This window comes from Mustela erminea, chromosome 9 (genome assembly GCF_009829155.1).
Source record: "Mustela erminea isolate mMusErm1 chromosome 9, mMusErm1.Pri, whole genome shotgun sequence".
Lineage (NCBI taxonomy): Eukaryota > Metazoa > Chordata > Mammalia > Carnivora > Mustelidae > Mustela > Mustela erminea.
The window spans coordinates 98,152,195-98,168,119 of NC_045622.1; the positions used below are offsets into that span (position 1 = coordinate 98,152,195).

Sequence of the window (15,925 nt, forward strand, 5' to 3'; positions counted from 1 at the left end):
AGTTAATTTCCAAATTTTTATTGTTATTTCAAGTACTGAGATAAAAAAATCCTGGTTAATTGTCTCTGATCATCAGTCTGTAAGTTCCCTTAAGGCAGAGAATGTTACTTAACAGTCTTTGTACTCTGTATTTACAGAATGTCTGGGACATAGAATCCACTCCATGAACTTTGTCAGTTACTTGCATTCTCAAATTCTAAAACTACTGGAGTGAGAATTTTGAGTCTTTTTTTTTATTATATACATTCGCAACAAACATTTCATCTTCTTTGATATTTGCTACAGTATGTTGTTTTGTTATAACTATGGGTGTTTTATATAAGGATGTCATCTTTTAACATTCTTTTACTTTGATTTCTTCTAGCACATCACTTGGGAAATGTCATTTACTGTCATTCAGTGAACTTATAAATTTGAATATTTAAAAAAAAATAACTCCCCCAAAAGTTTTCTTTTCAAATAATCTAGGATTTATTTTTGTTTGTGATGAGGGCATATCTAAGCTTGTTTTCCTCTAACAGGAAAAATAATCTGCTAAAGTTATTAATTTCAGTAATAATTTAAAATTTTTCTATTTAACATGTCAAATTTTATACAATAGTATGTTTGATTTGGGTCCCATTTCCTCTCCTCCTCTGCTGCTGTCTCTCCCTCTCCTCCTCCTCCTCTTCCTTTTCTTTTGGTGTATTTTCCTACGACTAACATTCTATGTCAATAGCCAAGGATTTTAACGTGTATTATACCGGGTAGGGATAATCTCCCTAAATTACTCAGCCTTTTTAAGTCTTTTGCAATTTCTAAATATTAATTTTTCCTTATAAACTTTTTGAATATTTTGTGAAGTTTGAAATCCTCCCATAAAGCTATATTTAGTTTTATATGACACTCCACATTGATTTTAAGGAAACTGGCATGTTTTCATATCTTGTTTTCCCCATCCAGAATGAGACATAAATTGTGAAGGCTTGATCAATGTCTCAATAAAAATTGCAATAATTTCCATAGAATATATAAATCTTGCCTGTTGAATTCCTTATTTAAGAAGGAGCTTGTCTTATTTACATTTGATTCACATTTTCAGTGAGATAATAAGAAAGGGCTCCATGTCTTTGCTGGAATGAGTTAGAGCACAGTTTTTGTAGGCACTGGTGTTTGTTTGCATGCAAATGTTCATAAGCCTACACTCGACAATACACAAGTATGTATCCAACCACAGAGATCTGTATCTGACCTCATGTAGCTCTGTATAACCATATGTAGGTACATAGTCAATGATCTGAAGGTCTGTATCCAACTTCATATATGTGTCTATATGTGAACATACATGGAACAAAAGAAAAAGGATACAAAACATGAAAGAAAAGACACGAAGCACCAAACCAGGCATCCAACATCCATCCCAGAAAAACTGAATCCAGTACCTGAAAAAGGACACAACTGAGGAATTAAAAACATATACATTTCCCAGAGTCCCCCCAAATTAACATCTTCAGAATGAAATGTGTCCCCCAAAAGCTCAGTAGAAGAATGAAAAAGGATACATATGCAAATACATCAGTATAAAGTTTTACTAAGAATAGATATGCTTAAAAGCTGCCATTGGAAAAAATAAGGCACACATAAAGTAAGTCAACTACAAAAGGACAAATGTTTGATTGCCGGCAGACAATGTACCATCAATATTGAAGGTGAAGTGTAATATAGCACCTGGGAAGCACTGAGAAAATGGACCTCATGACACTTGGCAAACTGGCATGACTGTCCCAAGGAATGGCTGGAGCGAGGCAAAAGACACATGTGAACATACAGAGGTGTATATCTGACAACATTAGGCATAGTATTTGATGACCCATAGGAATACAGACAAAAGACACATGTGAACATACAGAGGTGTATATCTGACAACATTAGGCATAGTATTTGATGACCCATAGGAATACAGAACTTATATGTGTTTGTGTGTGTGTGTGTGTGTGTGTGTGTGTGTGTGTGTTTGATATGATCATACACGGGCCTGTATTTATCTACACACAGGGCTTTTTTATATAAAGGTCTGTATCTGAGCGATATGAATTTGTTGAGGACTTGATAGAACAATTCTGTTCCATGTAGCATGGACTGAGGTTTTTCTCTGGTATTCAGCTGATTAGGGGGTGTTAGGGAGTGTTTAAGATGACTTTACTCATGTGAGCTGTGCCTTGGCAGGGATGGTGAGAAGCCTGGTATATTCTGGCTCCTTCTCCTTCCCCATGTAGTCTGTCTTTCCAGTAAGTATGTGAGACTTGTAAAAGTTCAGGGTTTCCAGAGGGAAGACACAGAAGGGATTAGGCCAGTTAAGGACTCATCTCATCCTGACATGATCTTGAAGTTCAGGATCTCAAGTTCTAAATCCACACTGCTTCTGCACCAAAAGGAAGGCAATCTGTGGAATGGAAGAAAATATTTTCAAGTCATTTATTTTATAAGGAGTTAATATCCAAAATGTATGAAGAATTTATACAACTAAATAGGAAAAAAACAAATAAAAACAAGAAACTGGTCAAAAATTGACAAAGGGTCTGAATAGATATTTTTTAAAGAAGACATACAAATAGTCAAGCGGAACATGAGGAGGTGCTCAATGTTACTAATCATCAGAGAAATGCAAATCAAAACTACAATGAGATATACCTGTTAGGATGGATGTTACAAAAAATTACAAGATAATGTGCTGGAGAGGATGTAGATAGAAGGGAACCCTAGTTCACTGTTGTTGGGTATGTAAAGTTTTTCAGCCACTGTGCATAATGGCATGGAGATTCTTCAATAAAGTGAAATAAAACCACAATATGGTCCAGAAATGCCCCTTCTGTGAGTATATCCAAGCATATGAAATCAGCATCTCAAGGAGATATCTGCACTCCTAAGTTCATGGTAGTATTACTCACAATAGCCAATATTGGAACAACCTAACCATCCAATGATGGATGAATGGAAAAAGAAAAAGTGTATATAAGAGAATATAAGAGAAAGTCATTCAGCTATCAAAAAGAAGACAATCCTACCAACTGCAACACCACGAGAGACTTTGAGATCTCTCTCTCTCTTTGCTTTCTCTTTTTTTTTAAAATTTTTTAAAAAATATTTTTTATTACTTAATTTATTTTCAGAAAAACAGTATTCATTATTTTTTCATAGTATTAGAAGTCCTAGCAACAGCAATCAGACAACAAAGAGAAATAAAAGGTATCCAAATTGGCAATGAAGAAGTCAAACTCTCTCTCTTCACAGATGACATGATTCTTTATATGGAAAACCCAAAAGACTCCACCCCCAAACTACTAAAACCCATACAGCAATTCAGCAACGTGTCAGGATACAAAGTCAATGTGCAGAAATCAGTGGCTTTCTTATACACTAACAATGAAAATACAGAAAGGGAATTAGAGAATCGATTCCATTTACTATAGCACCAAGAACCAAAAGATACCTGGGAATAAATCTAACCAAAGATACAGATGTCATGAAAAGAAGGGCCATCTGTACCCCAATGCTTATAGCAGCAATGGCCACGGTCGCCAAACTGTGGAAAGAGCCAAGATGCCCTTCATAGGATGAATGGATAAGGAAGATGTGGTCCATATACACTATGGAGTATTATGCCTCCATCAGAAAGGATGAATACCCAACTTTTGTAGCAAGGACGGGACTGGAAGAGATTATGCTGAGTGAAATAAGTCAAGCAGAGTCAATTATCATATGGTTTCACTTATTTGTGGAGCATAACAAAAAGCATGGAGGACATGGGGAGTTAGAAGGGGGTTGGGGCAAATTGGAAGGGGAGGTGAATCATGAGAGTCTATGGACTCTGAAAAACAATCTGAGGGGTTTGAAGTGGCAGGGGGGTGGGAGGTCGGGGTACCAGGTGGTGGATATTATAGAGGGCACAGATTGCATGGAGCACTGGGTGTGGTGTAAAAAATAATGATACTGTTATGCTGAAAATAAATAAATGAAAAAAAAAAAAAACTAACCAAAGAGGTAAAGGGTCTGTACTTGAGGAACTACAGAACACTCATGAAAGAAATTGAAAAAGACACAAAAAGATGGAAGACCATTCCATGCTCTTGGATCAGAAGAATAAACATTGTTAAAATGTCTATACTGCCTAGAGCAATCTATACTTTTAATGTTATTCCGATCAAAATTCCATCGGTATTCTTCAAAGAGCTGGAGCAAATAATCCTAAAATTTGTATGGAATCAGAAGAGACCCAAAATCGCTAAGGAAATGTTGAAAAACAGAAATAAAGCTGGGAGCATCACCTTACCTCATTTCAAGCTTTACTACAAAGCTGTGATCACCAAGACAGCATGGTACTGGCATATAAACAGACACATAGACCAGTGGAACAGAGTAGAGAGCCCAGATATGGATCCTCAACTCTATGGTCAACTAATCTTTGACAAAACAGGAAAAAATATATAGTGGAAAAAAGACAGTCTCTTCAATAAATGGTGCTGGGAAAACTGGACAGCAATATGTAGGAGAATGAAACTCGACCATTCTCTTACACCGTACACAAAGATAAACTCAAAATGGATAAAAGACCTCAACGTGAGACAGGAATCCATCAGAATCCTAGAGGAGAACATAGGCGGTAATCTCTTCGATATCAGCCACAGCAACTTCTTTTTCTTTGCTTTCTCTTGAAGTGAAATTGTCAGACAGAGAAAGACAAACACTCTATGATCTCATTTATGTGTGGAATTAAAAAATCTGACATATAGAAGGCAAGAACTGAAGGGTGGGGGGAAATGGGAGATATTTCTTAAAGAGTACTAGCTATAAGATGAGTAAGTTCTGGGGAGCTAACATATAGCAGGGTTCAGTAGTGAACAACAATTTTTTATAAACATAGTTGCTGAGAGAGTGAATCTTAAGTGCTTTCATTCCACCTAAAAATTCTAGTTGTGAGGTGCTGTTGTATCAACTAACCTCATTGTGGTAATCATTTTGCAATATATGCATATATCAGATCATTATGTTGTACATCATATCCTTATACAATGTTATATATCAATTTTATTTTAATAAAGGTGGGAAAACATAAATAAATAAATAAGCACATAAAAGATAAATAAATAATAAAATTATATTTTATGACTTGAAAAAGAAACTCTATAAACTAGAAACATGCTATTTCTTCCATATGCCCTACATACAATTTGAGGGTGGACAATATAACCAAGGGTATTGGTTTACAAGGAAAGTCCATGTGCTTCCTTTTGTGCAATTATCTTAAAAATTTCTATATGTTTTCATTAAAGTTTATAAAAGTGCCTCACCCAGAAATACTTTTGAGACTGGTTCCTCTCAGGATTGGGCTGAAAGAAGTCTGTGGATTAACACCCTTAAATCTTAGACATATTTTTTTTACTGGTTAAGAGACTTTAGTAGACATACCTTAAATCTTTCTGAAGTGTTCACTAGGGTCTTATATCTACAACTTTGAGATTATATTTATTTTGGTACCATTTCTCATTTTCAGAGCTTTTTGTTTTTTGGAGAGGCTAGGAATGAGAGCCAGTTTTATACTTGAATCCAGTAGTTTTTGTAATTTAATATTTTATTTGGATCTTGTATCCTAAAACTGACTAAATTCACTTATTAATTCTAGTAATCTGTGTAGATTCCTTAGGGTTTTCTATGACACAATCCCATTTACAAAAATTGGACAGGGGCACCTCGGTGGCTCAGTGGGTTAAAGCCTCTGTCTTTGGCTCAGGTCATGATCCCAGGGTCCTGGGGATCAAGCTCCACATCAGGCTCTCTGCTCAGCGGGGAGCCTGCTTCCTCCTCTCTCTCTGCCTGCCTCTCTGCCTACTTGTGATCTCTGTCTGTCAAATAAATAAATAAAATCTTCAGAAATATAACAGTCCCTTTCTTGGAAAGATACAGGAGTATTTAACTTTTTGATTTATTTTTTAGTCTTTTTTCAGAAGTTTGTGTTTTTCCTTTATTTTACCCATTTTCTTAAGGTATCAAATTTATTACAATTATGTTTTACATAAGAACCATTTATTACCATTTCAAAAACTAAAGCATATACTTTTTCTTAAATTTATTTTCAACATAATATTCAGTATTCATTATTTTTTCACCACACCCAGTGCTCCATGCAATCTGTGCCCTCTATAATACACACCACCAAAAAAATCAATCAATCAATAAAGATCTATCTAAACATTAAAAAAAAAACACTAAAGCATATGTATGATTTCATCTGCTTTTTAATTTTTGATATTGGTAATTTTCTCTTGATCACTTTTGCTAGAAATTTATCATTGTACTATGAAAGTATCAACTTTTGACTATTTTGTTTATTTTATGTTTTCTATTGTATTAATTTTTGATCTTTCTTTCATTACATCCCCCTCCCTCCCCAGCTTTAATTTATTCCTCTTTTTGTAACTTCTTAAATTAAAGGTGTAGTTGCTTTTAAAGTTTTATCTTTAGCATAAGTATAAAGCTCTCCATAAATTTAAGTAAGCTGAAATAAGCAACTTGTTGTTTGGTTTAGCATGTAAGGAAGATCTTCAACTGATTCATACAGGTATTTAATCACTCATTATCAATGATTCTTATGACATAGAAAATACAGTTCACAACTCAAGACATGTGGAGATGAAGATGCTCATTGGAGCTCATTGTAAGCTGTGAGAAAACAAATTAGAGTGGAAGCCCCCGGAGTTTTGATGTAGAGGCAGGCTCTTGTTGGAAAATAATTTGTTTCTTGTATAAACATTCAGTGGATATTGAACTAAAATTAAAGGATTGAATTAATGAACTGAAAATCATTACAGTGTTAGTTGACATAGATTCAGGTCTTGGTCAACTGCATCCATTCCAACACAGACCTACAGAACTGTGACTACCTTTTAATGAGTTTCAATTTCGACCTCAGCAGATTCCCTCATCCTAAGGCCTTCTGCCTCAGCACCAGGGCCTCTGAGTAGAGATGCTAACAGCTAGAGATAGGACTTTCTTGGCTGAGGACATGATTGGATTAGTGAACCCAACACTGGTTATCCTTTCACATTGGCTTAAATGTGATTTGCCTTACTTAGTTTTGCTATATGAAACTCACAATTTATTATTTGTTTAATTTTTTCTTCTATTCAAATTAGAGATTTTTCACATATTTGACTGCCTGCTACTTTAAAAAAATATATTTTTATTCATTTGAGAGAGAGAAAATGAGAGAGAGCACATGTGGGTTGAGAGGCAGAGGGAGAAGCAGACTCCTGCTAAGCAGGGAGTCAGGACTCCATTCTGTGACTCCAAGATCATGACTTGAGCCAAAGGCCATTGCTTAACCACTACTACCTCACTAATCGTCCTTGGCAAAAACTTAGTCTTTTTTTTCTCTAGGGATTGCCCTGCAAAGAAAACTGTCCAGAGGAGTTTACTGTATTTGAATTTGTTCCCAATATTCTAATAAGCTAATCTATAATGGTCTTACATTCTCTTTCATTGAAAACAGTAGTGATGTGTAAAGCTCTAGGTTGTGTCTGCACATATAAATGGAAGGACTATTTTCCTGGTATAATGGCCCAAGAGATTTCAGAGAACTCAAATATCTGCCTAGGCTGGAGTTTCTCTTCATTCCCTAGATGTTTCCTTGATATATTTTCCTGTGCATAGATATCCCTCATTGCTTGTGCAAACATATGGGAGATTCTGGTTCTCTGGGATGAAGCTGGGGAAAGGTAGAAACATGACTTTCATTATGGAAGCAGCCTTAGGAATATGTTTTGAATGACTGAATAGATAAAGAGTTCTCTTTCTATGTGAGACATTGCTCAGTCATTGATCTTCTGGGAAGCAAATTCCAGAATTCGTTTTATTAGGCACAGAGATTACTGCCTATGTTCTCCTCTAGGATTCTGATGGATTCCTGTCTCACGTTGAGGTCTTTTATCCATTTTGAGTTTATCTTTGTGTATGGTGTAAGAGAATGGTCGAGTTTCATTCTTCTACATATAGCTGTCCTGTTTTCCCAGCACCATTTATTGAAGAGACTGTCTTTTTTCCACTGTATATTTTTTCCTGTTTTGTTGAAGATTAATTGACCATAGAGTTGAGGGTCCATATCTGGGCTCTCTACTCTGTTCCACTGGTCTATGTGTCTGTTTTTATGCCAGTACCATGCTGTCTTGGTGATCACAGCTTTGTAGTAAAGCTTGAAATGAGGTAAGGTGATGCCCCCAGCTTTATTTTTGCTTTTCAACATTTCCTTAGCGATTTTGGGTCTCTTCTGATTCCATACAAATTTTAGGATTATTTGCTCCAGCTCTTTGAAGAATACCAGTGGAATTTTGATCGACAGAGACATATTAATGTCCAAACACATGAATGAAATAATTTTTTGGTTACCTCACCATAACTGCCTAATAAGAGATTCATTCAAGTAACTAGTTTAAGGTTATTTTTAAAATTGAGGGTTTTTGTATTGGCAGATAAGGGCTTGGCCAAGTTTACTTCTACTAATTAGGCCAATTTTTTGCATAGTTTTTAAACATAGCAGCTTTTTCTTTCTCTGATGACATTTTCCCAGAAAACGGGTAGTTCAGCTATCTTTGCACAGTAAATATATTTTGTATTTAAGTGTGTTTATATTCTAGACATCCACATGGGTAGTTTTGCACTCATCTGAAAGACTGAGATGATGGGAAGCCTGCATGGAAATGTGGAAAATGTGACCACTTGGAACCATTTCTAGATGTACTGATTAACCATGCATTATTATATGTTCTATGGTCACACACAGATATGCAAAGTATCTACAGTTATCCACATTGAAAGAAGCACTGATTTTAAAGACCAAAGAAAAGACCCAAGAAGTTAGTCCTTAAAACAGCCAAGGTATACTCAATGAAAATTCATGTGATTTACTTAACTATAGGTAGTGTCTTATATACCATATATTTTCATTGGAGGAATTCTGAATTAAGCTAGCAAAACTGAAATTAGCCAGTGTATATAAATGTATTTGGTTTTACTATTGTAGCCTGACAGATGTTTATTGTCCATTTGACAAATAACAAAGGGGAAAAGGTAAAATTTTTTTTTTAGTTTTTATTTTTTTCTTTTTTTAAATTTTTTTTAAATTAATTTTTTATTTTTTATAAACATATATTTTTATCCCCAGGGGTACAGGTCTGTGAATCACCAGGTTTACACACTTCACAGCACTCACCAAAGCACATACCCTCCCCAATGTCCATAATCCCACCCCCTTCTCCCAAACCCCCTCCCCCCAGCAACCCTCAGTTTGTTTTGTGAGATTAAGAGTCACTTATGGTTTGTCTCCCTCCCAATCCCATCTTGTTTCATTTATTCTTCTCCTACCCACTTAAGTTTTTATTTTTTAAAGATTTTTATTTATTAATCGCGAGACAGGCAGCAAGAGAGAACATGAGCCAGGAGAAGGTCAGAGGGAGAAGCAGACTCCCTGTGGAGCTGGGAGCCCGATGAGGGACTTGATCCCAGGACTCCAGGATCATGACCTGAGCTGAAGGCAGTTGTCCAACCAACTGAGCCACCCAGGTGTCCCAGGCAAAACATTTTTAAAAAATATTTTATTTATTTATTTCGAGAGAGAGACAAAGGGAGAGAGAGAAAGGGAGAGCACACTGGTGGGGGGATGAAGGGAGAGAACCTCAAACAGACTTTATTTTAGTTTAAAGTGAACTAATGGATTTATAAATAACCTTGGTTCATGGGATGTATTTTACATAATATGCCAATATTTATAATTACTCTTAGATTATTTAAGAATTGTATATCATATCAAGTATGTTGGAATATAAAGGAAAATATATTCTCTTCTGGACGTTTGATGTGGGCTGTTATATATGAATCTTAAAATTATTACAGAAACCATATTTGTATATATTCATGAAGAAACTCGTGTTCAGGGAAGTAAGTTTTGGCTACTTAGACATAAAGCTGTAATTAGAAAGTACTATATTATTTTTGTACCATGGGATTTTAACTGATCTTTTTAAAGGCATATCTGTAAGAAACTATGTAAATTATATTTTTAAAATAGAGCCATGTTAACTCAGTGGTTTTAGTTATTAAAGTCCTGGAACACCATCTGTCAGTTTTTATAGTATCAAATCTTCGATGACATAAACTGTGGAGAATAGTTTGAATACCTAGTTTGTACGTGTAAATAATTTAACTGACTAATAGAAGATTTATTCTGGTGAAATCCAACATCGGTGATTAACAAGAGAACACTATTTCCTGAAGAAAGTAAGGACTGAAAAATAATAACTGGATATAGACTGCCTTATAACCTTATGTTCTTCAACAGGTGTGGCTTTGTCAATCTACAGCTTCAACAGTGATAGAACTCTTAAACCAAATGGAATAGCCATGTGAATGAGGCATGTGGACTATTCGTCATATGTGACTAGTAAGGAAAGCTCAATCTTCTCCAGCACATGGCCATGGGAATAGAATCAACTTATCAATATTTAAGGTTTAGTAATTCTGCAATTTTCCTGACCATTGAATAACCCAAAAGTTTAGGTGTATCTGTAGCTGTACAATTCTTTTCTCTTTTAATTTTGTCCTTACTATCAGATGTAGGGTCTCTGGGAAAAGAGTGTTTTTATTCTTTTTGAATTTTCCTTCCCCCGCCCTTTACTGAGAAGTACTGTGCATTGAATTGTTATGATTCCCCCAAATGCCTCCTGAGTGACCCCTGTAAGCCTCTGGTGTTTTAGCTTCTAGTATTCTCTCACTAAAGGAGATCTTTCTGAATAAGATTTTTCAAAGAATAGTAAGGTTATATAATTATCACATTAATAGTTTTTTTTTTACCTATGGATATTCATTTCTTAAATATAATTTTTCCTTCCTGATTTGATACTTCTTCTCTTTTTTTCCCTCTAGATTTATGTTTGCATCTAGTCAAGATACATTTCATCATAGATAATTATTACTACACATATGCAAGAAAATAGGTAATTCCTACAGCATAAAACCTTATCCTATGCACAGAAAAGGGGTTCATGAGCTATGGATGCACTATTCTCTTTTTATCGAGACAATGTTGTCTATAATTCTTGTCAAACTGACAAAAATCCAGATGATTTGTTCTGATGCAATTTAATAGTGAAAGATTCAAGAACATTAATAATACTATAATTTACTGAGCTTTTACCAGGTGCCAGGCATGTTCTAGGTGATTTCTTTGTAATAAAACAATCGTCTTAGGAGGTAGAAACTGTTGTCATCCCCATTCTAAAAATCATGAAACTTAGACCCAGAGAGGTTAGGTTGCCCAAGGTCGCTTAGATGGGAAGTGGTGGAGCTGGGATTCCAACACAGGCAGTGCAGCTCCAGAGACCATATTATTCGCCACTGTGCTATGTTCTTTCTACAAGGTTGTTTTGGGTCTTAAATAGGTACACTGAATAAGAGACTCATAATCATTATCTTGTCTTTGCAATGATTAAATCCCATTTGCCACTGAATAGCATTTTTTAAGTAACAGTGATAAGCTCAGAAATTTTTATCTAATTATAAAAATATGAAAAGAGAAAAAATGTCAGCAGGGTGATGGGTATTAAGGAAGGCATGTATTGTGATGAGCACTGGGTGCTTTACGCAGCTAATGAATTGTTGAACACTACATTAAAAACTAATGAAGTACCATATGTTAATTAACTGAACAAAATAAAAATTGTTTAAAATGTCATATAATTGAAGAGGTGGGGATGCATGAAAAGTATCACAAATAGTTGGACTGGAAAGGATTCTGAGATTACCTAGTTCAATCACTTTATTTTCCAGTGAGCAGACTGAGACAGGCTTGTAATTACATTTAGAAGATGACTCAAACACATGCCTTCTTACCCTGGGCTTAGACTTCTCCCCTCAATGTGCCGTTTTTTTGCAAACTGGGCATTGAGGTTCTTTTTTTTCTTAAGATTTTACTTATTTATTTATGAGAGGAAGAGCGCATGAGGGCTGGGGACAGGTAGGGGGAGAGGGAGAAGAAGACTCCCAACTGAGCACAGGGCCTTAGGTGGGTTTCAAGGTGGGTCTCCAGGTGGGGCTCTATCCCAGAACCCTGAGATCATTATCTGAGCCAAAGTCAGATGCTTAACCGACTGAGCCACCCAGGCACCTCTGAAGTTCTAGTTTTGAGTGCTGTCAGTACCTAAGAAGCATTATAAATAAAACAATGCCGCATTGTCCCCTGCCTCTGATTTCAGGATCTATTTTTCCTCCCTCACTACCTTGCTTACACAAAGAATTAAAAAAAAAATACCAGAAACTGATGTACCAATTTGTGAAAATTGCAGGTCAGTTCATCTTTGTTCAAATATATTTGCTGAAAATCTAGATAGTGTATGTGTGCTGAAAATTGTGGGGTAGGCAAAAATTAAAGGGAAAGAACTTCCAACTCCTTAAAAAGCTGATAGAGAATCAGACCAAGTCATTGTGAAAGGGAATGATGTACTAAATAATTTTGTAGTTGTTGGATACTCTTCAGTCTAGTTGTTATGTCAAAGTCTAGTCTGAACATCTAGTATTGGGATAGCATAGTATTAAATGAATTGTCCCAGAGAAGATGCTACTTTTGGTGCTAGATAAATCACATTCTAAAGGTACTTACTGCAAATACTACTGCCTCAAAGGACTGACTCTATGCTGATTTGTGTAGTTTATTGCCATTACCAAAAGTAAATTTCTGGAGAGCAGGAATCATGTCCTTGGTTGTGACTGCTGATTTCTGTGCCAAAAACTGACATAGTTTCAATAGTATGTATTATACATAAAATAATATAAATAAAAATATAATATAAATAAATATCAATTCAATTAATATAAATATATAATGTAAATCTATTACTACATTTGGGCTTTTGATTATTCTTTTCTGTAGATGCTCCTTTAAGACTTAGAGAAAGAACTTACTTGCCAGCCAAAAATATCATCTGAAGAAAAATAGGGTTGTCAAGGGAAGGTGTAATGAGCTTTTTGGAGGAAGAACTCAATAGATATCATTAAATATTTATTGTATGTGAACTGCTATAGAAAATGACATAATGATGAAGATGTTCTCTTAACAATGGACATATTTATGGTTTATGATTTCATTACAGGTCCTGTTCTCCTGAGCTCTCGTTCCTGAAACAGTCCTTATAGAAAGAGCACATGGGAAATAATAATAATAATGTGACAGAATTTGTCCTTCTTGGCCTCACTCAGGATCCTGAGGGACAGAACACATTATTTGTCATTATTTTCCTCATCTACATTGTGACAATGGTGGACAAACTACTCATTTTGGTGACTGTTTTTGGCAGCCCCTCTCTGGACTACCCCATGTGCTTCTTCCTCGCCTACCTGTCACTTATGGATGCTGTTTATTCCACTGTCATCTCACCCAAACTGATTATAGACTTACTCTGGGACAGAAAAACCATTTCCTTCCCAGGTTGCATGGGCCAGCTCTTCCTAGAACACCTCTTTGGGGGTTCGGAGGTCTTCCTTCTGGTGGCCATGGCCTATGATCGCTATGTGGCCATCTGTAGGCCACTGCATTACTTGACTGTTATGAATCGACAGGTTTGCATCCTGCTGTTAGTGGCAGCCTGGATTGGAGGTCTTGTGCACTCTATGCTTCAGCTTCTTTTTGTGTATAGCCTCCCATTTTGTGGCCCCAATGTCATCAACCACTTTATCTGTGACATGTACCCATTATCAGAACTTGCCTGCACTGACACTTATGTGATAGGCCTCACTGTGGTTGTCAATAGTGGAACAATCTGCATGGTCATCTTTATCTTTCTACTCATCTCCTATTGAGTCATTCTCAATTCTCTTAAAAGCCACAGTCTGGAAGGGAGGCATAAAGCCTTGTCTACTTGCAGTTCCCACACCACAGTGGTTGTCCTTTTTTTTATTCCCTGCATTTTCATGTATGTTAGACCTGTTTCCAACTTTCCCATTGATAAATCTGTAACTCTGGTTTATACAGTGATCACTCCCACGTTAAATCCTTTAATATACACTTTACGATATTCAGAGATGAAAAATGCTATGAAAAAATTCTGGTGTAACAATTTAACCAAAGAAAGAATAAGAATGTGTCACAGTGAACCCACATTAATTATAAAGCAAGAAATAGGTAATAAATTCTAACAATACATTTAAGCAATTCGATGGATTCTCTAGAGATATATTTTTTAAAATTTTACACAAAGACATCAAAAAGTAGAATAAACTGTCTTCTGAGGTAAGAATCAATCTAATCAGTAAGTTCTGGAGGATGAATAAAAGGCACAGGTATAAAAAGGCACAGGTATTTGTCCTATTATAATTAAAAATAAAATTAATTTCACTCTGTATTCATATTTTTCTTGACATACTGAAATGAGAATTCAGAAACAAGAGTTTTTAAATTTAAAATGTGAAAAACTCCCCATGTCCTCCATGCTATGGGGAGTTAGAGAGGAGAAGGGAGTTGGGGGAAATTGGAAGGGGAGGTGAACCATGAGAGACTATGGACTCTGAAAAAATATCTGAGGGTTTTGAAGGAGCGGGGGGTGGGAGGTTGTGGTACCAGGTGGTGGGTATTGGAGAGGGCATGGATTGCATGGAGCACTGAGTGTGGTGCAAAAATAATGAATACTGTTATGCTGAAAATAAATAAAAAATAAATTTAAAAAAATTAAATGTGAAAAACAAGCTGCCTTTGAAAATTTGTTATCACCCAAATTAATGAGAAAGCAATTTGGCTAATACTTAGAACAAATTACTAGGGCCAAAGGAGTGCCTTCTAAATTTTAATGTTCATTATTTTATCAGCATGTTCTATCAGCATGGCAACTTTCTGTAGCTGTGTTATACATCCTTTCTTTAAGATTATATCTGTTCCTCGGGTTAATGCTTATGCTTTGCACTTCAATACCATTTATATGGAAGATGATATTGCGTTTGTTTCAGACACTATCAGTGAGTAATTTTGTTAAGTGGAATGTTGGATGTTTTCACAGGTTGGGATGAAACTGTATGGAATGACTAATGATGAAAACATTCTAATTCTTGACTTGATTACAGAAAACCATACTAATCCAAGTTATAAACATATTTTCATGTTTTTCCTCATTAGCTTTTTTGTACTTTTTTACTATTCTTCAAAGAGTAGATAGAACCGCTTATTTTGTCTGCATGATACTGAAGATCTGGGTAAAGAAATTATTTTGCATAATAGTGTGTTTCCCCAAAGTTGTATTGAACTGAAATACTTTGTACTTACAGACTTAGTAATGATTTGCTTTAATATAAACAAGATTTTGTTTTTCACTGTTATGTAAAAATTCCAATAACAGGTTTCTCCATCTGCAGTCTACCCTGGAACATTGCAACCTAGGAATAAAATGGAATTTTTTTCTTTGTAATATGGAACATTATCTATGCTTTGTGAAAGTTTTCTAACTAAAAAAAAAAAAAAGACTTTAGAACTTTTCTTATTTTAAATTTTCATTAAGTATTTTTTCATACATGCTGAATAATATATGTAATTCACTTTTAAATTTTATAATCTCTGAGAAGAGTTAGAAAAATAAGAAGAAACAAAACCCAAAACCAGGAGAAGGAAGGAAATAATAAAAATTACAGCAGAAGTATGGTATGATTCAATCTTCTTAAATTTGTAATATTTATTATGCTTCTCTTTATGTGTTTTAACCAGGGAGTTTTTCTGTATGTACTTGAAGGAAATGTGTATTCTAATTTTTCTTGGGAGGAATTATATGTATAATTATAATTATAAAACATATATTATATTAAGTATAATGTGTATATATATATATCTGTATCTATATATACAAATATATAGATATATCTTTTA

At 35.1% G+C, this 15,925-nt stretch overlaps 1 protein-coding gene across 1 annotated transcript; it reads left to right on the plus strand.

The window, feature by feature from the left end:
• Nucleotides 1-13,221: 13,221 nt before the first annotated feature.
• Nucleotides 13,222-14,214, plus strand: LOC116599876 (olfactory receptor 4A5-like). The gene is given in 1 exon segment (XM_032359828.1): nt 13,222-14,214. A coding segment is annotated over 1 exon segment (990 nt). The 5' UTR covers nt 13,222-13,224.
• Nucleotides 14,215-15,925: the final 1,711 nt, after the last annotated feature.